At 39.2% G+C, this 25,033-nt stretch overlaps 1 protein-coding gene across 21 annotated transcripts in view; it reads left to right on the plus strand.

Annotated features, from left to right (window-relative positions):
* ATM (ATM serine/threonine kinase) overlaps positions 1–25,033 on the plus strand; it is a 154,433-nt gene that overhangs the window by 18,248 nt on the left and 111,152 nt on the right. For 11 of the 21 annotated variants that reach the window (XR_016234450.1, XR_016234452.1, XM_089333535.1 and 8 more), the window contains 8 exons: positions 6,733–6,898; positions 9,214–9,452; positions 11,004–11,167; positions 16,082–16,251; positions 18,351–18,722; positions 19,600–19,794; positions 20,862–20,957; positions 23,134–23,356. Coding sequence is in view for 19 of the 21 variants with exons in the window: in XM_089333535.1 (XP_089189661.1) it covers positions 6,733–6,898; positions 9,214–9,452; positions 11,004–11,167; positions 16,082–16,251; positions 18,351–18,722; positions 19,600–19,794; positions 20,862–20,957; positions 23,134–23,356 (1,625 nt within the window). In the remaining 2 variants the exon portion in view is untranslated. Of the gene's footprint in view, positions 1–3,630; positions 3,758–6,732; positions 6,899–9,213; positions 9,453–11,003; positions 11,168–16,081; positions 16,252–18,350; positions 18,723–19,599; positions 19,795–20,861; positions 20,958–23,133; positions 23,357–25,033 lie in introns of those variants that run through there. The other 10 variants (XM_089333551.1, XM_089333548.1, XM_089333550.1 and 7 more) reach the window with 5 other exon arrangements.

The following is a 25,033-nucleotide window of genomic DNA, read 5'->3' on the forward strand; positions in this document are numbered from 1 at the left end:
TGCCTTTGACTTCTTTTTCTTATCTAATGGCTCTGGCTAGAACTTCCAGGACTATATTGAAAAGCAGTGGTGAGAGTGGGCACCCTTGTCTGGTTTTGGATCTCAGTGGCGTTGCTTCCAACTTTCCCTCATTCATTAGGGTGCTAGCCGTGGGTTTGTCACAAATTGCCTTGGTTGTTTTGAGAAATGTTCCTTCTATTCCCAGTTTGTTTAAAGTTTTCGTTATGAAGGGGTGTTGTATTTTGTCAAGTGCTTTCTCTGCATCTATTGAGATAATCATATGGTTTTTGTTCTTCAGTTTGTTACTGTGATGTATCACAGTGATTGATTTGCACATGTTGAACCATCTCTGCATACCAGGAATAAATCCCACTTGTTCTGGGTGGATGATCTTTCTGATGTATTGTTGGATTTGACTGACTAGTATTTTGTTGAGGATTTTTGCATCTGTGTTCATCAGAGAGATTGGTCTATAGTTCTTTTTCTCTGTTGTATCATTTTTAGGTTTAGGAATTAAGGTGATATGGCTTCAAAGGAAGAATTTTGGAGGATTCCCTCCTTTTTGATTGTTTTTAATAGCTTGAGAAGAATTGGAGTTAGTTCTTTAAATGTTTGATAGAATTCAGCGGTGAAGCCTTAGGTCCTGGGCTTTTCTTTGTTGGGAGGGTCTTTATTACTGATTCGAGTTCTGTCTTGGTTATTGGTCTGTTTAGGTTTTCTGTGTGTTCATGGCTCAAGTTAGATAGGTTGTATGTGCCTAGGATATTTAAGTCTTTTAAAAAATTTCTCATTCATGCTTTTTTAACCATTAGCTTAAAGGTTTTATTTTATATATTGCATTAGTTTGTAAATTACATTGTTTTAAAAATTTAACAGATTTTTGTTGATTTTGTAATATATGACCTTAATAAAATGATGTGTTAGATTTAGAAACATTTTTGGAGATTCTTTGGGATTTCTTACATAAGCAGTCACATAACTATAAGTAGTAATTTTTTCTCTTCCTTTTTGAACCAGGTGCTTTTTTTTTTTTTAAAGATTTATTTATTTATTTGAAAGGCCGAGTTCCTGAGAGGCTGAGGCTGAGGCTGAGAGAGAGAGAGAGAGAGAGAATGAGAGAGTGTAAGAGAGAGCGAGATCTTCTCTCTGCTGGTTCACTCCCCAGATGGCTGCAATAGCTGGAGCTGCACCGATCTAAAGCCAGGAACCAGGAGCTTCTTTTGGGTCTCCCATGTGGTGCAGTGACCCAAGTACTTGGCCCATCTTCTGTTTTCCCAGGCCATAGCAGAGAGCTGGATCAGAAGTGGAGCAATCGGGACTTGAATCAGTGCTCTTATGGGATGCCAGCAATGCAGGTGGTGGCTTTACCTGCTATGCCACAACGCTGTCCCCTTGATTTTTGATCATATCGATTCCTTCACTTGATTTTGTGTTGTAATTGTTCCTTTTCTTATTTATTTTAATTTATTTGAGTACAAAGAGAGAAAGAGAAAGTGGGGTCTCTCTTTTATTGGTTCACTCCTCGCTTGCCTGCTGTTAATAGCTGGGACTGAGCCAGGCTGAAGCTGGGACTGTGAATTTACTGTTTGACAACCATGTAGGTGGCAAATACCTAGCTACTTGAGCCATCATCTGTTGCCTGTCAATGTGTATGTTAGAAGGAAGCTGCAGTCCCCACTGGAGCTGGTACTTGAACCCAGGCTCTTCCATATGTGTTGATGTTGCCCAGGGGGCAACTTCTGTGCCAAATTTTCCACTCCTTTTTTCTAATTTTTTTTTTTAATGTAGAAGACTTGATCATTGATTTGAAATGGTTTCCTAATACGTGCATTTATGTGATAAATTTTTCTGTGAACACTTACAGTAAAAACTCTTAAATTTTGAGTGTATTTGAGGTTTTGGGCTGAGTTTTGTGGCACTGTAGGTTAAACTGCTGCTTGGGTTGCCCATATCCCATATTGGAGCTCTAGTTTGCATCCCAGCTACTCTGTTTTCTGATCCAGGTTCCTGCTGATATATACAATGGGAGGCAGCAGATGATGGCTTGTGTGCTTGGGTTCCTGCTACACACATGGGAAACCCTAATAGTGTTCCAGGATACTGGCTTCAGCCTGATCTAGGCCTACCTGTTGCTGACATTTGATGAATGAACCAGCAGGTAGAAGAGATCTCTCTGAATATATGTATCTTTCTACCTTTTGTGTAGATAAAAGAAACATTTTTTAAAAAAATCATGCGCAAGTAAAAAATGAATACAACAATAAGTAAAATTAAGGCCTTGTTTATGATCTAGGCTAAGATCTAACTTGGTAAATGTTTCATGTGAATTTGAAAAATGTATATTTGCTGTTAATGGTTGAATTACTGTAGAAATGGCAGTTAATGTTAACTGTGTTCAGTTTTATAGCAGACTGGTGTAAAAACATGAGCATCATGTAAGGTAAATTGTTACAAAGTACAGACACCATTGTCAAAAGCTTTGGTTATAAGGAAAAGGAATTCTTTAAAAAATGAGAATTGCTAATCGCCGGTGCCGCGGCTCACTAGGCTAATCCTCTGCCTTGCGGCGCTGGCACACCGGGTTCTAGTCCCGGTCAGGGCGCCAGATTCTGTCCCGGTTGCCCCTCTTCCAGGCCAGCTCTCTGCTGTGGCCAGGGAGTGCAGTGGAGGATGGCCCAGGTGCTTGGGCCCTGCACCCCATGGGAGACCGGGATAAGTACCTGGCTCCTGCCATCGGATCAGCTAAGATATCTATTACATAATAGTTCAATGGAGAGAGTGTTGTTGTATACACAGGTTATTTGGTTATATATTTTCCTGAGAAGAAAGGGCTCCAAAGCAGAAGTTGCAGAACTGGCTCTAGGATAGAAAATAGGTTTTCTGTAAGAAGGAGGAAAAGTTATAAACATCCAGTAGCTTCCCTGTTCAGTTAATATGAAATACAGAAGGCCGGCGCCGCGGCTCACTAGGCTAATCCTCCACCTTGCAGCGCTGGCACACCGGGTTCTAGTCCCGCTCGGGGCGCCGGATTCTGTCCCGGTTGCCCCTCTTCCAGGCCAGCTCTCTGCTGTGGCCAGGGAGTGCAGTGGAGGATGGCCCAAGTCCTTGGACCCTGCACCCCATGGGAGACCAGGATAAGTACCTGGCTCCTGCCATCGGCAGCGCGGTGCGCCGGCCGCGGCGGCCATTGGAGGGTGAACCAACGGCAAAAGGAAGACCTTTCTCTCTGTCTCTCTCTCTCACTGTCCATTCTGCCTGTCAAAAAAAAAAAAAAAAGAAATACAGATTCTTCTAGGCCTTCAAAGCTTTGTTAAATTTTCTTTTGTACACAAGGGTCCTTCTAAAAAGTTATGGAAAGAATAAATGATAAGTTTATTTGATGCAAACAATTTTTGCAATTCATTCATGTTTTTTTTTTTTTTTTAAAGATTTATTTATTTATGTGAAAGGCAGAGTTACAGAGAGGGAGAGCAGAGAGAGTGAGAAAGGTCTTCCATCTGCTGGTTCGTTGCCCAAATGGCTGCAATGGCTGGAGTTGGGACAATCTGAAGCCAGGAGTGAGGTGCTTCTTCTGGGTCTACCATGTGGGTGCAGAGACCCAAGGACTTGTGCCATCTTCTGCTTTCTCAGGCCATGGCAGAGAGCTGGATTGGAAGTGGAACAGCGAGGATTCAAACTGGCGCCCATATGGTATCTGGCACTGCAGGTGGTGGCTTTACCCACTATTCAACAGCACCGGCCCCGTAGTTTTTTCATAGTATGTATTTCCATGAAGTTTTTGAAGATCCTCCATATGCATGGGTTTCAGAAATTTTTTATGTCAAAATAAGCTTCTCTGTTTTTGAAACACTTTAATTTCTGACTTAACTAAAGTCATTCTCCATCCTTCTATGCTCCAGCTACCCTAGCAGTTACTAATAGTTTCTTTTACCCACTGGTTTCTAAACTATTTTTTTTTTTTTATTTGACAGATAGAGTTAGACAGTGAGAGAGACAGAGAGAAAGGTCTTCCTTCCATTGGTTCACCCCCCAAATGGCCACTACGGCCGGAGCTATGCCATTCTGAAGCCAGGAGTCAGGTGCTGCCTCCTGGTCTCCCATGCGGATGCAGGGGCCCAAGCTCTCGGGCCCATCCTCCATTGCCTTACTGGGCCACTGCAGAGAGCTGGATTGGAAGAGGAGCAACTGGGAGTAGAACCCGGCACCCATGTGGGATGCCGGCGCCGCAGGCGGAGAATCAACCAAGTGAGCCATGGCGCCAGCCCCAACTATTTTTTTTTAAACTTTGATTCATTTGAGAGAAAAAGAGTGAGAAACACACACATACACAGTGTTGTCATCCTTGGTTCATTTCCCAGTGCCGGCCCCAACTATTTTTTTTATAAACATTGATTCATTTGAGAGAAAAAGAGTGAGAAACACACACACAGACACACACACACACACAGTGTTATCCTTTTTTCCCAGTGCTGGCCCTATTTTTTTTTTTTTTGTTAAACATTGATTCATTTGAGAGAAAAAGAGTGAGAAACACACACACACACACACACACACACACACACAGTGTTGTCATCCTTGGTTCATTTCCCAGATGTCTATAATCACTGGGGATGAGCCAGGGAGAAGCCATGAACCAAAAGCTCAATCTAGAACTAATTCTCCTTTGTGCATGTTAGGAATTCCATTACTCAGGGACTCTGATGTGAGTGTCTTAAGTGCTAGACTTAATTCCGATTCCCTGACTGCCTTTTCTAAATTTATTTCTCTCTCTCTCTCTCTTTTTTTTTTTTTTTATCATCATGCTCTGTTTCATTCATAGTTCTTTGTGAAAAATAGATGGCAAACTTCTAAATCATGGTTCAAAGGAGAAATACCAAGGGAAATAAAAATATATTTTGAACTATGTCAAAATGGAAGTTAAAACTTTTCAAAATTTATGGAATACGACTAAAGGTGTGCTCAGAGGCTATTAAATACCAGCCTTGGAAAGTTATAGAAAAGTCTCAATCCAGTAATCTAAGTTTCTATCTTAATAAATTAAACAAAGAACACAACATCAAAAACTCAAAGCGAAAAATCCAAAACATTTCACAAGACAAATTGGGAGCAAGGCAAGGATGTCTGCTCTTGCCTTCTCTGTTCTGTGTTTTATTAGAGAGTTCTAATCAGCATATTTAGCTAAGAAAAAGAAATAAAAGGATTAAAGATTGAAGAGGAAGAAATAATTGCCATTTTACAGATAACTGTCTCAGTATATGAAGTCCCAAGGAATCTACATTTAATTATGTTGGTGTTTTGGGGACTTAAGAAACTCCTTTTTCATACTGTGTTGTACCATCTGTTTTTGACCTTTCTTTGGCTGTTACTGGATTCATAAAGGCATGCATTGCTGTTTTTTTAAAGAAGCTAAATTCTTTTTGAGACTTTTGTTGAGTGTCTTAAGGCAGTCTTTTTATCACCTACGAGGGGTCTATGTGGGATTCTGAAAACTGGGATTGTTTTCCCCAGCTAACATAAAGTCCTATGCTTTAATCAGAGGCAGTTAGTTGAATTGTTGACTTTTCTTATTTTAACTTTCTCCTCCTATCAAATAAAAAGAGGGAAATGATGAAGATACTCCATTTTCTTTTCTCTGAATTTGTGTATATAAACTCAGGTTTTTAGCATGATCTAGCTATTTGATGCAGTGAAGATACCTTGGGAAGCACCAAATAATTGCTTTCCTTGACATCAGATACTATGATAGGAATCATTTTAAAATTGGTTTTTCACTGAGGAGTGTTTGAGGTACTTACATTGTCATTGCTCTTTAATGTCTCTGAATTTAAACATTTCTGCAGATTCATATGACATACACAATTGAAATGGAAGATATTCATAGGTGTTACTCTTCCCTGAGGACTTTATGTCTCTTGGGATGAACATCCTACTTTAGGAACTTTGCTTTTGATTTTATTGAGAGAGAATTCTCAGTATATCTTGCATTTGCACACATCGTGCAAGCAGAAATGCTGTTTCATTTTTCAGACAGTTCTTCAAAGGATGGTGAAAAGCCTAGGGAGATAGAGATGGTGGTTTAGTCCAGAGAACAGGTTTGTATGCAAAGCATTGTGATTTCTTGCCTGTATTGCAGCCCAATATTTGCACTCTACTCTCAAATGTCCTCCTTCATGTTGCCTTTGGTGTTGGGAAACTGATGCAAAAGGAAGGTACTCTGGTTGCTGTCATTGGAGTGAGAAATTATCCTTTCTCTATGATCAAGAATCTCATATTTTCTGCGAACATCCTTAAAACTATCAGCTACTTTGTTAGATTATAAGTTCAGTAAAATTTCAGGCACTTCAATATATAGACATTTTTTACATATATTATTAATTAAACTGCATTACTTATAAAAAATAAAACCTGGAGTATACAGTTTGTGAAGTGCTGTGTTAAGCCTCATTGAAGGAACTTAGGCTTAAAGAAGTAGCTTATCAGAGATCTGTGTCTTAAACTGGTGCTCTCACTCTGTTGTCTCTAGGTTTTCTGTCTTAGAGCATTCTTATATAAAATTAAAATATTGCCAGAATCCTTTTTCTGTTTTAAATATAGATCCATTCAATTTTAAATGTTTTTGATGTTTTTGCCTGTATTTATGGGGTTTTTAAGTTGAATTGTGACATTGGACTTAATTTACTTAGAGCTTCTTATTAAAAAAAAGTAATAATAGCTTTTTTTTTTTTTTTTAAGACTTATTCTCTGTGTACCTCAGGCTGTATCTGAAACCTTCACAGGACATTAATAGAGTTTTGGTGGCAAGAATAATTCATGCTGTGACCAAAGGATGCTGTTTGCAAACTGATGGATTAAATTCCAAATTTTTGGATTTTTTTTCCAAGGCTATTCAATATGCAAGGTAATCTAATCTTCGAATTTTAAACTGAAAACCCATTTGATCTTACTAAACTGTGTTTTAGGTTCAGTAACTAAAAACATTACCTTTAAAATTTTTTTTATTTATTTGAAAGAGACATGTCTCCTGTCTGCAGGCTCACTCCATGGAGAGTCATGGCTGGGCCAGAAGGAAGCCAGGAGCCTGGAACTCAATCCAGGTATCCTATGTGAGTGGCAGGAATCCAGTTACTTGAACCATTACCTTCTGCCTCCCAGGGTGTGCAATAGTGGGATCTGGAATTGGGAGCAGAACCAGGACTCAAACTCAGGCACTCTGATGTGGGATGTTGGTGTCTTAATGGCTAGGCCAAATGCCCACCAAATTTTTTTTTTTTTTTTTTTTTTTTTTTTGGTAAGGCAGAGTTGCAGAGAGAAAATCTTTGTCTTCTGGTTCATTCCCCAAATGGTCACATTGGCTGGGGCCGAACCAAACTGAAGCCAGGAGGCAGAACTTGTACCTGGTCTCTTACATGGGTGGCAGGGGCCCAGGGACCTGGGTCATCATCTGCTAGCTTCCCAGGTATACCAACAGGGAACTGGATCAGAAGTGGAGCAGCTAGGGGGGCTGGCGCCGTGGCTCACTTAGTTAAGCCTGCGGTGCCAGCATTCCATATGGGTGCCAAGTTCTAGTCCTGGTTGCTCCTCTTCCAGTCCTGCTCTCTGCTGTGGCCCGGGAAAGCAGTGGAGGATGGCCCAAGTGCTTGGGCTCCTGCACCTACATGGGAGACGAGGAAGAAGCACCTGGCTTTTGGCTTCGGATCATCGCAGCGTCGGCCGTAGCAGCCATTTGGGGAGTGAACCAATGGAAGGAAGACCTTTCTCTCTGTCTCTCTCTTTCTGTCTATAACTCTGCCAAATAAAAAAAAAAAGTGGAGCAGCTGGGACTCGAACTGGCACCCATATGGGACACTGGCACCACAGGCAGTGGCTTAACCCTCTTTGCCACAGCACCAGCTCCTCACCCCAACTTTTTTTTTTTTTTTTTTTTAAGATTTTATTTATTTTATTTGAGAGTTAGAGTTGTAGACAGTGAGAGGGAGAGACAGAAAGGAAGGTCTTCCCTCCATTGGTTCACTCCCCAAATGGCTGCAATGGCCGGAGCTGCACCAGTCTGAAGCCAGGAGCCAGGAGCTTCTTCTGGGTCTCCCATGCGGGTGCAGGGACCCAAGGACTTGGGCCATCTTCTACTGCTTTCCCAGGCCGTAGCCGAGAGCTGGATCAGAATGGAGCAGCCAAGACTTGAACTGGCACCCATATAGGATGACAGTGCCACAGGTGGAGGATTAACCTACTGTGCCACTGTGCCGACCCCTCACCCCAGTTTTTAAATGGGAGATCTGTCTTGTTCTTAGAGTGTAATATCTTCTAAGAAGTTATGTTTTTTCTATTTTAAGAATATAATATTTTGAGGCTGGCATTGGGGCATAGTGGATAAAGCTGTTGCCTGGAATGCCAGCATCCTATTTGGGCACCAGTTCAATTCCAAGCTGCTCCACTTCTGATCCATCTCCCTGCTAATATGCCTGGGAAAGCAGTAGAGGATGGCCCAAGTATTTGGGCCCCTGTATGCATTTAGGAGACTAGGAGAAATGCTGGCTCCTGGCTTCGGACCTGCCCAGCTCTGACTGTTGTGGCCATTTGGGGAGTGAGGCAGTGGATGGAAGATCTCTCTCTCTCTCTCTCTCTCTGCTGTTCTCTTTCCGTAATTCTGCCTTTCAAATAAATCTTAAAATATATAGTGTATTAATAATAAATTAGGACTGTATCTTCTAAGTACAAATTAATGTTGTATATCTCGGTGACATTACATGATTTATAATATGAAACATATGGTAAATGTTACACATCAATTTTGTGTATTTTTAGACAGTAGACAAAGCTAATAGAAGAGGGCTCAGCACAGATTATAATTTAATTTTTTGTTTGTAGTGCTGCTGATATTTTTCTTTCTGAATAGTTTTTTTATTTGTGTGTATCTCATAAATACAACATTTGGAACACAGTAATTCCTCCCACGCCTCTTCCTCATCCCTATCCTGTTTAGTCGAAAAAGAAAAGGAAAGAAAAAGGTAAAAGAGTTGAAAAAAAAATCAAAGTGAAAAAACAGAAAACTGTTCCTCAACAGTCCAGACAAGGGCTGTTGAAAGTTACTGCTTCAGAAGTTTTGAGTCTATGCTATTTGAAAATTTTTCTTTCAACATTCAACTTTGTTATTTAATTTATGCAGGTTTTTTTGTCCTGTTACACTAAGTTGAGTTTGTATATTTTCCATCACAGACAAGAGAAGAGTTCTGCAGGTTTAAATCATATCTTAGCAGCCCTTATAATCTTTCTGAAGACTTTAGCCATCAATTGTCGAATTCGAGCTTGTGAATTAGGAGATGAAATTCTTCCTACTTTGCTTTATATTTGGGCTCAACATAGACTTAATGATTCTTTAAAAGAAGTAATTATTGAATTGTTTCAACTGCAAGTTTCTATCCATCACCCGAAAGGAGCCAAAACCGAAGACAGAGGTATAAAAGAAATTTTTACTGTTTTGAATTTGTTTCTTCATTAAGACTTAAGTATGAAATCACTTTCCTGTAGAAGTATATGACCTTCCTCTGGATAGCTCTCCTTTATATTAGTCACGAAAATGTTTTTCATGCAGTTTTTAGAATTTGAAGAAGTAATAACAAATTATATCATGCCTTTCCATTTGTTCAGTATACACATAGAAGAGATAATGGCTGTTTGCTCTAAGAGCTGGTGATGCATTAATAATTAGGTATAACAAGTATGGCGCAGACTGTTGGGTAAAAACATGTAGAGAAAACAGAATTCAATTTATCTGCATATTGCTTTAATTAGGAAATACATTGTACTGAAAACAGCTACTCAGGTTATTCAGTTACCAAGGAACATATACGTTCATTTGTGAAATGCAAAGTGGAAATTGCTGTTTTGGGCTTCATGGTTACTCCAGAGCTCTTGGCTGGGAGAATTGGGAATGAATCATTGGTCTCTGCTGATTCCTTTATGTTTGTCTTTCGTTAAGAGAATACTGCCTGGAAGGTATAATCTGTTCAGTGGACAGGAAAGTTATCAAGTAGAACTAGAGCTTTAATCAGTTCTCAAGCTCAGTCTGCAATTGCTTTGGACTTGAACTAGCTTTGGACCAATTTGAGGCTAGTTTAATGACCTTATTAAAGCAACATACGCCATTGATTAATAGCAGCTAAAATGGAGGAAACTGCTTTTTGTTAAAATTGTGGTGTATGTTTCGTGGGCTTTTCTAGTAAATGCATTTAGATACATAGGTAGTACATGAAACCAGTATAAGTCAAAGAATGGTGGTATTTTGTAGTTCTTTGTCTTTTTCCTAGTTTTTTGCCATCATGAAGATTAGGATTATTAGGAAATATTTGTTAAGGGTTTTAGTTAACTGCATATTTAGGATGAGTTGAAAATTGACAGGATGATGTAGCTACAGAAAAGCAAATATAATTTCAGGCTACATTAATAGATTTTCTGCTAAGTTTTTTGTGGGAACTAATAGCCGTATTGTAAGCCCTACTGGGAAGACTACAGTTGGAGTATTATCTTTTCAGATTTTATAGGTCACCATTCTAAGGGGGATATAAGTTGCCTGGAGTGTGTCTTGGTAAAGATGTCTGAGATGGTGAGAACTCTGTATAATGTGTCATTTGTCCACTTGTTATAGGAACTGCTAATATGTTTCTCCTAAACAAACAAACAAAACCTGGAGCATTTGATTCTCATATGAAACAGGGAACATAATAACTATACTCACTTCAGAAAAATGGTTGAGTTGAAGAAAGGTGGAGTTTTTGTTAGAATATGAAGTAAATTTATAACAAATACAATTATTTGGATGTGGAATAGACACTGTTATGAAGTATAGTTTGTCAAGGTTATAGTCAGAAGAGACTAATTAGTACTGAATAGTTGGCCCAGTTGTCTTTTAATGATGATGATGTACCTTAATAGCTGAACAAATTGAGAAAATTGACAGTGCAAATGGATATGTAGTATAAATTACTTTGTAACTTTTTGAATTTTAGGTGCTTTCAAATCAGCAAAATGGCAAAGTATCCTATATAACTTATATGATTTGATAGTGAATGAAATAAGTTATATAGGGAGTAGAGGAAAATATAGTTCAGGATCTCGAAACATTGCTGTCAAGGAAAATTTGATTGAATTGATGGCTGATATTTGTCACCAGGTAAGAAGATGTTGTCATATTATGAAATTTCATATTAATTTCTTTGTAATTGGCTTTTTAAAGTCTATATTCTTATAAAAAGTCTATGGAATGACTGTGTTCACATACCTATTCTTTTCAAAATACCCTAAATATTTGGAATTACCCTCTTAACTTAGAAGATAAAGCTTTCACAGCTATGCAGTTAATGAAAACTCATGGACTTTTTCATTCTTAGAAGATCATCTATGGGAAATATGATGACCCTAGCCCTAATGTTCCTTTTTAATTTGAGATAGAATGTAACTAACAAAATTTACTATTTTATTTTTTTTTTAATTTACTATTTTAAAGTGTATAATTCACTGACTTTTATTATTTTTACTATGTTGTGTGACGGTCACCACTATCTCATTCAAGGACACTCCTATCACTTTGAAAAGAAACTTTACGTATTTTAGAACTGAGTCCCAATTCCTTGCTTCTTCTGGCTCCTGCCAGCTAGCTTCTAGTCCACTTTCAGTCTCTATATATTTGCCTATTTTGGGCATTTCATTTAAGGGAATCCATACAATATTTGTTCTTTACTGTCTGGCTTCTTTCACTTAGCATAATGTTTTCAAGGTCATCCATGTTGTACCATGAATCAGTAAGTACTTCAGTCTTTTTTAACTGAATAATACTCATTTGTCTGGGTGGATATAATACCTTTTGCTCTTCATTAATTGATGGCCTAATGTTTCTCAAGTAAAGCATATTCCTTAGAAATTTGGTTAAATCCTAGGAAGTAATTTCAGTCTATCCAATTTTGTAATAAATTAAAGACAGTAGTTTTGAAAATACAGGTTTTTGCTACACTATTAGATTTCCTGGTGCTTTTAGTATCTTTCCAAGAAATAAGATTAATATTTTAGTTGATAATATCTGCTTTTCTTCTTAAAACTTATTTATATATACAACAGGAGCAGATTTCATATATAATATATATATAGAGAGAGAGAGGGTTTTTTTTTTGTTTTTTTTTTTTGTTTGTTTGTTTGTTTTTTGACAGGCAGAGTTAGAGAGAGAGAGACAGAAAGTGTCAGGAGCTTGCCCTTCGGGAACTGGCCAGGTTACTGCGAAGGAAGAGACGAGGAGACTGAGGAAGGTCAAGCTAAACACACTTTATTGGTACTCTAGGCGACTAGGAGGAGAGATCTCTCAAGCCTACTCCTGTGGGCACTAGGCACTATGGACCAGGAGCTTCTCCCCGCGGGCACTAGGCACTAGGGACAGGGGAGAGAGGCTTAGCAACCTCTTTTACAATGTATATACATTTTCTAGAGGTTAGCACTGCCCACATTCCGACCCCCCAGGATCCCATAGTCATGGCAACAACAGTTTGTGGTTAGGCCATCTAGTTAGGCCGTCCATTTTCAAATCTTACCAGCTAGGGTGGTTACCTTTCTACTTTTCTTTCAAGCTGGCTATTGCGCAGTTACTTTGTTTCAAATGGCGCTACAATTACTTTCTCCATGAATGGTTCCCTAACAGAAAGGTCTTCCTTTTTCTGTTGGTTCACCCCTCAAGTGGCCGCTGCGGCCAGCGCGCTGCGGCTGGTGCACTGCTCCGCTCCAAAGCCAGGAGGCAGGTGCTTCCTCTTGGTGTCCCATGTGGGTGCAGGGCCCAAGGACCTGGGCCATCTTCCACTGCTCTCCTGGGCCACAGCAGAGAGCTGGACTGGAAGAGGAGCAACCGGGACAGAATCCAGCGCCCCAACCAGGACTAGAACCCAGTGTCCTGGTGCCGCAGGTGGAGAATTAGCCAAGTGAGCCGCGGCTCCCGCTATATATATAGTTTTAAGAACATAGTGAGGGAAACTGGGTATAGAAGAAACATACCCAATGTCCTTATGGTTTGTATCATGAAAGGATGTTGTATTGTATCAAATACTTTCTCTACCCCGTTGAGATAATCATATGGTTTTTATTCTCCAATTTGTTAATGTGATGTATCCCATTTATTGATTTCCATGCATTGAACTACCCTGCATCCCGGGGATAAATCCAACTTGGTACAAGTAGATGATCTTTTTGATTTCTTACTGGTTTTGATTAACTAGTATTTTGTTGAGGATTTTGGATCCATGTTCCTCAGTGATATGGATCTATAGTTCTCTCTCGTATCTTTTTCTAGTTTTGGAATTAAAGTGATGCCTCCTATAAGAGGTTTAGGAGGATTCCCTCCCTTCCAGTGGTTTAGAATAGTTTAAGAAGAACTGGAATTAGTTCTTAAGAAGTTTGGTAGTTTAGTTAAGCTGTTCGGTCTTGTGCTTTTCTTTGTTGCTAGAGTATTTTTTACTCATTCAATCTCTGTCATGGTCATTGGTCTATGAGGTTTTCTGTGTCTTTGTGCCTCAGTTTTGGTAAATTGTGTCTAGAAATCTATCTGATTCTTCTTTTCTTCATTTAAAATACATTTTTATCTGTTTTAAATGTTTTTTTATTTGAGAGGTAGAGTTAGAGAGGAAGAGACAGAGAGAAATCTTCGATCTGCTGGTTTACTCCCTGGATGGCCACAACCACCAGGGCTGGGCCAGGCAGGAGCCAGGAGTTTCCTCTAGTTCTCCCAGTAGGGTGCAGGGACCCAAGTACTTGGGCCCATCTTCCACCGCTTTCCCAGGTGCATTAGCAGGGAGCTAGAGTGTAGCAACCAAGATTTGACCCAGCACCCATGGAATGCAGGTGTTGTAGGCAATGGCATTACCTGCTAAGCCATATTGCTAGCCCCAATTGTTTTTCTTTTAGGACTTGGAGCATGTCTCTCCATTATCTCCTAGCTTATAGGATTTCACATGAGAAATCTGCTATCAATCTAAATTGCAGTTCCTTTGAAGATAGTCTGGCTTTTCTCCCGCACCTTCTAGGAACTTTTGTTATATTTTTGAAAGTTTAGCTATAATGTGTCATGTTGAAGATCATTCATGATCATGTCTATGAAGGGTTCCGTGCACCTTCCTGTACTTGGACGTCCACATCTTTCTCCAAATTAGGAAATTTTTCTGCTCTAATTTCACTCAATAAGTTTTTTAGCCATTCTGTTTTTCATACCTTCAGGAACTCCTCTAAGACTTGTTTTTGATTGTTTGATGGTATCCTATAGATACTGAGCATTGTTTTTGGTTTTTCTAATCTGAGATAGTTCTAAAGATTTGTCTTTTAGTTTGGGTATTCTTTCTTCTGGCTCCTGAGTCTGTTCTTAAGGCTTTCCACTGTATTTGTTGACATACTGAATTCTTCATTTCTAACTTTTCAGTTTGATTTTTCTTTAATATCTATCTCCTCACAGAATTTCTCATCCATGTGATGTAAGGATTTCTTTAACTTAGGTGTTTGCATCTTTGTTCTTTTAAGTAAACTTGTGATAATTTTTTTTTTTAATTCCTTTTCAGGCATTTCATCTATCTACTTATGTTCACAGTCTAATATTGAAGTATTATTGTGTTCCTTTTGCGGAGTATATTGTCTACCTTGTTCATGTTTCTTGTATTTGTTTTTATGCATCTGGGGAAACAATTGTTGATAATTTTACTGAAGGCTTTGTTATTTGAAATATGCCTTTATGGCTTAGTGGAATGTCTGCTCCTTCTGTACATAACCAGAAGAAGTGTGTGCTGACTGGGGCCAAGAGCTTCGGCCAGAACTTGAGGGTGGGACAAGAGTCCAGAGTGATACCAGTGTTGGTCATAGTCATCAGCAGGGAGGAAGGTATGATTTATCGGGCTGGTGTCTTCACAACCCCAGCCCCTCTATGCCAAGGTGAGCCTGCTGCCAAGAATGAGGCCACTGTACCTGTACACTATACCCACTGAGGTACACAAACCACATAAAGGATCTCCATGCTCCATAGTGTGATCTTTAAGCCCTGTAAATGTCCCTCCTCAGTACTCAGGGAGCTTCACGCCTTTAGAGTTGGATCTAGTGCCTGGGTTGCCCTAGACCCAGGCACGCCTCATGCCCGTCTCAATTTTCTTTCCTGTTGTGCAGTCGCAAGATTCTCACATTTAAAGGATGCAGAGTCCCGGGGTTCAGGGGATCCTCTCCCTGCCTTGTGAGCTCTTCTGTCCAATGTGAGAGCTGCCCTATGCACAGTATCAGCCAACTGTTCGACAGTGGTCTGTCAGGTGAGGGGAGGGTAGCAACTTGGCCTCCTTTCAGGGAACTAAGTATGCATCCTGCCCCTGCCAACACTCTAGGACAGACTCAGAGACACTGGGGATCATGGATTTCTCTTTCAGACAAAATCCACCAGTGTTGTGTGAGCCATAGCAGCCTTGACTGGCCTTGTTCTGGGAAGGTGGTGCTTGCTTCATGCCATTCACTGGACACCTTGATGGGAGGAGTGGAGGAAACCAGTGTGCATTCTTGGGATTAGGTGGGCATCCTATCCCTTGCCAACTCTTCAGGCCAGACTCAGTTTCTGTGGGGTTCTCCTTCAGACAAGATCATCAGTGGCATGAACTACTACAAGTTTCTCACACTTTGCTTTGTTAAGGTGGTGTCCCCACTGACCATGGGAGTCTTGGGTGATGTCTGCTAGTTGCTGTGTTTTTGTACAGTTTTCACTGCTCCATGGAGTGTCTGTCCTTTCTGTGGACTTTCTACTGAAAACTTCTAACTGTCCCTTTGGAATGTGGTTCCTCCCCCGTTCTTCTGGTAGCTTCCCGTGGTCAAAATCAGTTCGTCTTTTCCATCTTCAGCTATCTGGGATCCACCAGTACTTGCTTTGTAAGGATGCCATTATTGTCATTCAAAATGTTTCTTACTGTACTTTATTTCTATGTGTTTCTATAATTTATTTCTGAATTTCCTATATCTTCATTTGAGAAGAAATTTTTTTCTGAGGAATTATTAGAAAGTGAAGCAACAAAAAAGTAAGTTTATGTTTATTTTACAGGTGTTTAATGAAGATACCAGATCTTTGGAAATTTCTCAGTCTTACACTACTACACAAAGAGAATCTAGTGAATACAGTACACCTTGCAAAAGGAAGAAAATAGAACTAGGCTGGGAAGTAATAAAGGATCATCTTCAGAAGTCACAGAATGATTTTGATCTTGTGCCTTGGTAAAAATGCTGTTCAGTGTCTTGTTATTCTCATTTATTTTTTTCTTAGAATACCTCCAGTAGAATCCTTTCATCTTATTGGCTAGAACTAAGTAATTTATCTAATCCTAAACCAGTTATTAATAAAAGAAAAATGTGATTGCCAGGCTTCATGGTTCCTACGCATATAGCCATAGCAAGGAAAAAGGGGTACTGAGTGTTCTTCTCATGGCACTAAGTTGTATATGTTTTGACATTAAGAGATTTTAGCATGCATAGCCCCTTGCAATAGAATTACATTAGGAAGAAATTAAAGGTAAACTTCAGAAATCCCAGAACCAGGGCCAGCATTTTGGCACAGGAGATGAGCTACCACTTGTGACTCTGGCATGCCATGTCAGCATTGATGAGAGTCCAAGCTGTTATACTTCCTGATCAGTTTCTTACTATAATGCTCCTGGGGAAGCAGCAGAAGATGGCCCAAGGAATGGGGCCCTTGCCACCCATTTGGTAGATTTGAATGCAGTTCCAGGTTCCTGGCTTCAGCCTAGCTCAGCTTTGGCCATTGCAGTCATTTGGGAAGTGAACCAACAGCAAGAAGGAAGATCTCTCTCTCTTTCTCTCTCTCTCATTTTTTTTCCTGTCACTCTGCCTTTTAAATAAACACATTTTAAAAAAATAAAACCACAGAGCAATTTGACCATATGTCATGATAAAAGATTACTTCCTTTAATTTCTGTTTTGTTTACTTATATCTAACATTCCTAAATATTTATGTGGATTCATTGTATAAATCTGTGGAATCACAAAATGATATATCTGTTAAGGATCTTTGGAATTTCTTCATTTCAGCCTGTTTGCTATACTAAAAAGAAAACTGAAACTCATAAGGGTTAACATCTTGGCTAAAGACAATTGAAAAAGTATGTATTGTAGTTAAACTTCTGATCAATAATCTTGATATTTGGGGCCAGCCATCTGGCATAACGGCTAAAACTGCTGCCTGTTCAACCAGCATCTAATATGGGTGCTGGTTCTAGACCCAGCTGCTCTAGTTCTGATGCAGCTTCCTGTTACTGTGCCTAGGAAAGCAGTGGAAGCTGACCCATACCCACATGGGAGACCCAGATGAAGCTCTTGGCTCCTGGCTTTGGATCAGCCCAGCTCGGGCTGTTGTAGCCATTTGGGGAGTGAACCAGCAGATGGAAGATCTTTCTCTGTTTCTCCCTCTCTCTCTTTCTTTCTCTCTAACTCTGCCGTTGAAATAAAAAAAAATTGATATTTACCATATTTTTTTTAAAGATTTTTATTTGAAAGAATTACATAGAGAATGAGAGGCAGAGAGTTCTTCCATCCACTGTTTAACTCTCCACTTGGCCTCAACGGCTGGAGCTGTGCTGATCCGAAGGCAGGAACCAGGAGCTTCTTCCCTGTCTCCCATGTGGGAGCAGGGGCCCAAGAACTTGGGCCATCCTCCACTGCTTTCCCAGGCCACAGCAGAGAGCTGGATCAGAAGTGGAGCAGCTGGGACTTGAACCGGCATCCATATGGGATGCCGGCACTGCGTGCAGCAGCTTTACCTGTTACGCCACAGCACTGACCCTAATATTTGCCATGTTAATGGAATGCTTAAATATAATTTAGTGGTGGGAGAAAACTATATTTATGTAGGTACCTATTGGTCAAGCTCATGTTATGATTGAGAGTACCTGTTTTAGATTTTAAAATTTGTCCATTAAATTAGCAGTTACTTATGGAACGCTTGTTGTGTGCCAGTTATTAGAGATATAGAGCTAAATAACATGAAGTTCTTATACTTAAGCTGTATACATTCTAGAGAATTCACAGCGGATATTTATTGAATAATTAATATCAAGAAAAAGCAGACTTTAAGAGAAATATAACTTACCCAACTAGCCAAAAAGTTGGTGGTCTTCCTGTCACTTTAGAATGTAGGACCTTATAAATTTAACAGCCAATTTATTATGAGAATAGTAATATGGAATATGATGCTGTTGCTTCTTTAATTAGTTTGTTCCAGGGGTAGCTTGTCTCTATTTTGTGTTAGCTTGTTAATAGGGTAGAATAACTTTCTAATTATCCTCTTTTTTTCCTTTTAGGCTACAAATTACAACCCAGTTAATATCAAAATACCCTGCAAGTTTACCTAATCATGATCTGTCTTCATTACTGATGATACTCTACCAGCTTCTTCCTCAACAGCGACGTGGGGAACGCACACCATATGTTTTACGATGTCTTACAGAAGTTGCATTGTGTCAAGGCAAGAAATCAGACTTAGAAAGCTCACAGAAGTCAGATTTATTGAAACTCTGGATTAAAATTTGGACCATGGCCTTCCGTGGTATAAGTTCTGAACAAGTCCAAGCCGAAAATTTTGGCCTGTTGGGAGCCATAATTCAAGGTAGTTTAGTTGAGGTCGACAGAGAATTCTGGAAGTTATTTACTGGGTCAGCCTGTAGACCTTCATGGTAAGTTGAATATGCATTGTATAGATATTATGGATATTATGTATATGATCATTTTCGTGGTTTGTTAATTCAGTTTCGTGGTTTGTTACGGATAACATCAAATTCTACTTTAATGGTTTTGCTGTTTAAGAAAAGTTATTAAGTACATAAATGTTAAATCTAGTTAAAATGTCAAGGGATTAGTGAAGACCGATTAAAAATAATTTCTTTAAAGAATTATAACAAGTTTAAATTTATCTGTAATTTGCAGTTTAATATTCATAAGCTTTTTTGTAATGCTACCAACTATTATAAGAGATATGTAAATACATTCAGACTTTTTTTTTTTTTTATAGTTTTTCTGTTCATTTAGTCAATACAATTTAACTTAGTATATGTGCCTGCAATGTGCCTGGCACCTTCCTGAGTACTGAAGACATAGTGATAATTGATTAGAGAAGGTGTCTTACTCTCAAAGAAGCTTACCTTTAAAAAATATATATATTTATAGATATATGTGTATGTGTGTATACATATGTATACACGCATATATTTATTTATACTTACTTCAAAGGCAGACAAAGATCTTGCAGCTGTTGGTTCATTTAGCTGTTGGTTCATTTCCCAAATGCTCACAATAGCAGGGCTCTCCCAGACTGAAGCCAAGATCCAGGAACTCCATCTGGGTCTCCCAGGTGGGTGACAGGGGCCCTACTACTTGAACCTGTTACTTCCCAGGGTGCACATTAACAGGAAGCTGAAATCAGAAGCGGAGCTGGAACTTGCATGTAGGCACTCTGATAGGAGATGAGGTCTGCCAAGTGGCATCTTAACTGCTGTACCAAATATATGACCCCAAAGGCTTATTTTTAACAATTGTCCTTTGTTTTTGTTACAGTTCTACTGTATACTGTTTGGCTTTGGCAATGTCTAGCTGCATTGTTCCAGAAACAGTAAAAACAGGAATAGAGTTAAATATATGTGAAGTAAACAGAAGTTTTTCTTTAAAGGAATTGATAATGAAATGGCTCTTATTTTATCAATTAGAAGATGACTTAGAAGACAGTATAGAATTGCCCCCTATTCTTCACAGGTAATATCATTTCATTAATATTAGTATTCTGCTAGTTGTTTTGTTTTGGTTATTCTTCGTTTTTAGAGATTTGTTTATTTAAAAGACTTAGAGAGGGGAGAGATTCCATTCACTGGTTCAATCCCCAGACAGATGCAACAGCTAGGGTTGGGACAGGCCAAAAACAAGAACACCAGGAGCTTCATCTGGTCTTCCACCTTGTGGCTGGAGCGCAAATGCTAGAGCTGTCCTATGCTTTTCCCAGGCCATTAGCAGGGAGCTGTATTGGAAGTGGAGCAGCTGGGACATAGAACAGGCACCCAGCATTGCAAGTGGCAGCTTTACCTGCTACCGCCACACTCCTGCCCTCTGTTGCTTTATATAAATTTGTTATTAGATGGGACGGCTGTGTTTTGTAGTGATAATGCAGGGTTTTCCAGAGCTAGCCCTAATAATAAATATTCTCTTTGCTTATATAGTACTCTATGTCTTTGTGCTTGGATCATTTCTGAAATAAATTGTCTTACTGTGAAAATATGGGAATGTACATGAGGAATATGCATATAATTTTTGAGCATTTGTATGTCCCTTTGTAATCCTGTGTAAATAGATCTATATATGTGACTCAAGTGGATCCTGGATCCTTATTCATGAGAGTGTCATATGGGTGAAAAGTATTGAACTAAGGAGGTAAGGAAACAAGAGAAAAACAAAATAGCACTTGGATAGAGGAGCAGAGCAACTTATCCATTTGACCTTTCCACAGATGGTAATTGGAAGTGAGTGATGAGAGTATACCTCTGAATGCTGATAGTTTTGCTTTGATTTCACAATCGTATCTAGAAATGCAGACTTGATTCTGCTTACAAGAAGTGTTGGAAATGAGGGTAACATGATGTGTATCCTTTTATATTCTCCATTCATATATTAAGGAATTTAGTACAGATGAAAACAATTTTAATTTAAAATCCAGGTTTAGAGGTCAAGATTTATAACCAGGCATAAATGTTAATGTTTAGAGAATATTTTAAATGGCTTTTTGTCCCTTATGTGAACTTTTTTCTTAGTTTTTTTTTTTTTTTTTATAGTAATTTTCCTCATTGCATACTGGAGAAAATTCTGGTGAGTCTCACTATGAAAAACTCTAAAGCTGCAATGAAGTTTTTCCAAAGTGGGCAAGAATGGTATGTTGTCAAATATAGTCTTATTTTATTTTAATTCATATCTTTTTTTTTAAGATTTATTTATTTATTTACTTGAACGTTACAGTTACACAGAGAGAGAAGGAGAGGCAGAGAGAGAGAGAGGTCTTCCATCTGCTGGTTCACTACCCAGTTGGCCGCAACGGCGGGAGGTGCACTGATCCGAAGCCAGGAGCCAGGAGCTTCTTCCTGGTCTCCTCCGTGGGTCCAGGGGCCCAAGGACTTGGACCATCTTTACTGCTCTCCCAGGCCATAGCAGAGAGCTGGTTCGGAAGTGGAGCAGCTGGGATTTGAACCAGCACCCATATAGGATGTCAGCACTGCAGTTGGCAGTTTGACCCGCTATGCCACAGCGCTGGCCCCTTTAATACATATCTTTAATTACAAAGATAATAATTTTACTAGAGTACTAGTTGTATCTTAATTATTAGCTAAATTAGTAACAAAATCACAAGTGTCCTTGGAGAAAAGATTGTTTTAAATCAGTGATTGTAATATGTGTTCTATAATTTTAGATCAAGGTTACTGGATCTTAATCTAAATAATGTGATATATATAATAGTATAACAAGTGACAATGGAAAAATTGAGTAGTTAAGGTAAGTTAAAAAACAAAAATTCTGTGAAATCAATTCTTAAAGATGTTACACATGTCTTAAAAATCAGGTAGAATTTGATTATTGTTCGTTTTAAAAGGTAATGATAATTGGGTGGGCATTTGGCCTGGTAGTTAAAATTCTAGTTAATATACTTGCATCCTAGTGGGGGCAGGTGCTGTGGCCGTAATAGGCTAAGCCTGAGCCTGAGCTGCCAGCATCCCATGTGGGCAGCAGTTTGTATCCTGGCTACTCCTCTTCTGATCCAGCTTTCTGTGTATGGCCTGGGAAAGCAGTGGAAGTTGACCCAAGTGCTTTGGCGCCTGCACCTGTGTGGGAAACCCAGAAGAAGCTCCTGCTTCTTGACTTCAGTTGGGCTCAGCTCCAGGCATTGTGGCCATTTAGGGAATGAACCAGCAGATGGAAGAACTTTGTCCCTCTCTGTCTATAATTCTACCTCTCAAATAAATATGCCTGCATCCTGTAACTAAGTACCTGAGTTCCATGCCTGGTTCTGGCCCCTGACTCCAGCTTCCTGCTAATGCAGATCCTGGTAGGTAGTGGAGATGGGTCAAGTAATTGGGTTTATGTAGGAGACTGGATTGAGTTCTCACCTCACAGCTTCTACCGGGTAGCTTGTTTCCTGCTGTTGTGGCCATTTGGGAAATTAGCTATCTGATAGGAGTTCTGTCACATGCTCTCTTTCTTTCTCTTTTCTCTCTTTTTTTTTTTTTTTTCAATAATAGTAATAATTGAAACCAAAAATCTAAAAAGCTAGGTTTTACTTGATTGACTTAAGAGAATAATATGTATCCCTAATTTGTGACTGAAAATAATCACTGGCATGCAGATTTCCTCAAGAAGATGTAAGATGAAAAAAATCCTAGCATTTGGAGAAATCAAAGGTGAAAAAAGATATATTTCTAGGCAGTATTGTCAGTGTTTATATATGGTGTTACTTACCTTTTAGTATTTTCTGAATTTGCCTTTGAAATTTTCACTTGTATTTCTCTTTTTTTCTTTGTTCTTTTTAAAGGTTATTTATTTGAAAGGCAGAGTAAGAGAGGTAGAGACAAAGAGATATCTTCCATTCACACATTCACTCTAAATCACTGCAACAACCAGGTGTAAGCCAGGAGCCAGGAACTCTATTCTGTTCTCCAACATGGGTTTTAGGGCTCCAAGTACTTGGGCCATCCTCCTATGGCTTCCTAGGCATTTTAGCAGGAAGCTGGATCAGAAGCAAATTTCTAGGACTTGAACACACACACAAATAGGAGATGCCAGCTTTGCAAGAGGTGCCTTAACCTATGGTGTTACAGCATCAGCCCTACTTGTATTTATTTTGTTCATCTTGTGGTAAAATTTCCTACTGTGTAATGTAATTTGATCCAAGTAGGTATCAAAGCCCAAGGAAGAGAATTATTTAAATGAGGAATAATCCATTGTATAAGCAGTACCTGAATAATGTAGATACTGTGTTAATGTTTTCCTTTGTAATATTTTGCTAGTTTATGGAACTTAAATATTAGATTATAAATTAAAGATCATACTTTCTTAAAGTGAACACCAAAAAGTTAAAGAAGAGCCTTCATTCTCTGAAATAGAAGAACTATTTCTTCAGACAACTTTTGACAAGATGGATTTTTTAACTGTTGTAAAAGAATGTGCAACAGAAAAGCTTCAATCCAGTATTGGATTTTCTGTTCACCAGAATCTCAAGGAATCACTGAACCGCTATCTTCTGGGATTATCAGAACAACTTCTAAATAATTATTCATCTGAGGTGAGATTTTTTTTAGAAAAAAGAACTGAAACTTAAGTTTATTCTAACTTTAGCAGGCTGTTGGAAAAGAGACATGGTGGTGGGAAAGGGCTTTTCCTTTCTTCTTTTTTTTTAATCACTTTATTCGTTTGAAACAGAGACAAGACTTACAGAGAGATCTCCCACCCCTAAATGTTTGTAACAACCAGGCTGAAGCCAGGAGTCCTGGACTCCGTGCAAATCTTCCATGTGGGTGGCAGGAACCCAAGTACTTCTTCACTGATCACCTACTGTGTCCCAAGTTGCACATTAGCAGGAAGCTGAAGTTGGAGATAGAGTTTGGAATAGATCTCAGGGACCCCTGTACAAGTAATGTCTTAACTCCTACACCAAACACCTTCCCTAAATAATTGGTTTTAAAATCAAAATGGCAATACATTGCAATGATTAGGGAAAACTTAGCTTGAAAAAAAGGTAACTAAAGAATAATAATTTGAATACTTGTTTTCTGCCAGGAATTGTGGTAGACATGAATAAGATTGTTTGGGTATGTTAGTTAGAGTAGTCACAGTTTGACTTTTAATATGAAACAAACTTCTCAATACAAAGGTAGGAGATATTAACCAAAAAAGTACAAAATTTAAACAGATCTGATATGTTTTGGTGGCATTTTAAGAGGAATGGGTGATAATATATTTCTCATTATGTTTTTCTTTGTCCTGATATAAAACCACAAATTTGCTTCATGTGTATTGTCCTCTTGACTAAACTCGTATTTCCTCATGAACTATTGTTCTGCCCATTTCTTTGTATTCAAATCATCTACTTTTAAAAATGTATTTATTTTTTAAAGAATGCTGGATGATGTGGGAATTGTAGTGCAGTTTTTTTTTTTTTTTTAAGATTTATTAATTTAGTTGCAAGGCAGAGTCACAGAGAGGCAGATGCAGAGAGAGAGAAATCTTACGTCCACTGGTTCACTCCCCAGATGACTGCAATGACCAGAGCTGTGCCAATATGAAGCCAGGAGCTTCTTCCAGGTCTCCTACACGGGTGCAGGGGCCCAAGGACTTGGGCCATGGCAGAGTGCTGGATCAGAAGTGGAGCAGCCGGGACTCAAACCAGCGCCCATGTGGTGCTGTAGGCGGCAGCTTTACGCGCTATAACACAGCACCAGCCCCCATCCACATATTAAGGTTGTTGCTGAGCCTTTCTTAGACATTGTCAATTTTAATAGATTTTTATCTTTAAATTTTCAGAATACTTTTAATATTTTGAATTTTTAATGGCCCATAGGATCTTCATTATACCGTGATATTTATGTATGTTATCTCTCTCTCTCTCTCTATATATATATATATACACACACACACACACACACTTTATTTTAAAGATTTATTTATTTATTTGAAAGTCAGAGTTACACAGAGAGAGGATAGGCAGAGAGAGAGAGAGAGAGAGAGAGAGAGGTCTTCCATCCGATGGTTCACTCCCCAGTTGCCCACAACGGCTGGAGTTGCACCGATCCAGAGCCGGGAGCCAGGAGCTTCTTCCTGGTCTCCCCCGTGGGTGCAGGGGCCCAAGGACTTGGGCTATCTTTACTGCTCTCCCAGGCCATAGCAGAGAGCTGGATTGGAAGTGGAGCAGCTGAGTCTCTAACTGGCACCCATGTGGGATGCTGGCGCTTCAGGCCAGGTC

The sequence above is a fragment of the Oryctolagus cuniculus genome, chromosome 1 (genome assembly GCF_051225735.1).
Source record: "Oryctolagus cuniculus isolate XC-2025 breed Fujian yellow rabbit chromosome 1, ASM5122573v1, whole genome shotgun sequence".
NCBI lineage: Eukaryota > Metazoa > Chordata > Mammalia > Lagomorpha > Leporidae > Oryctolagus > Oryctolagus cuniculus.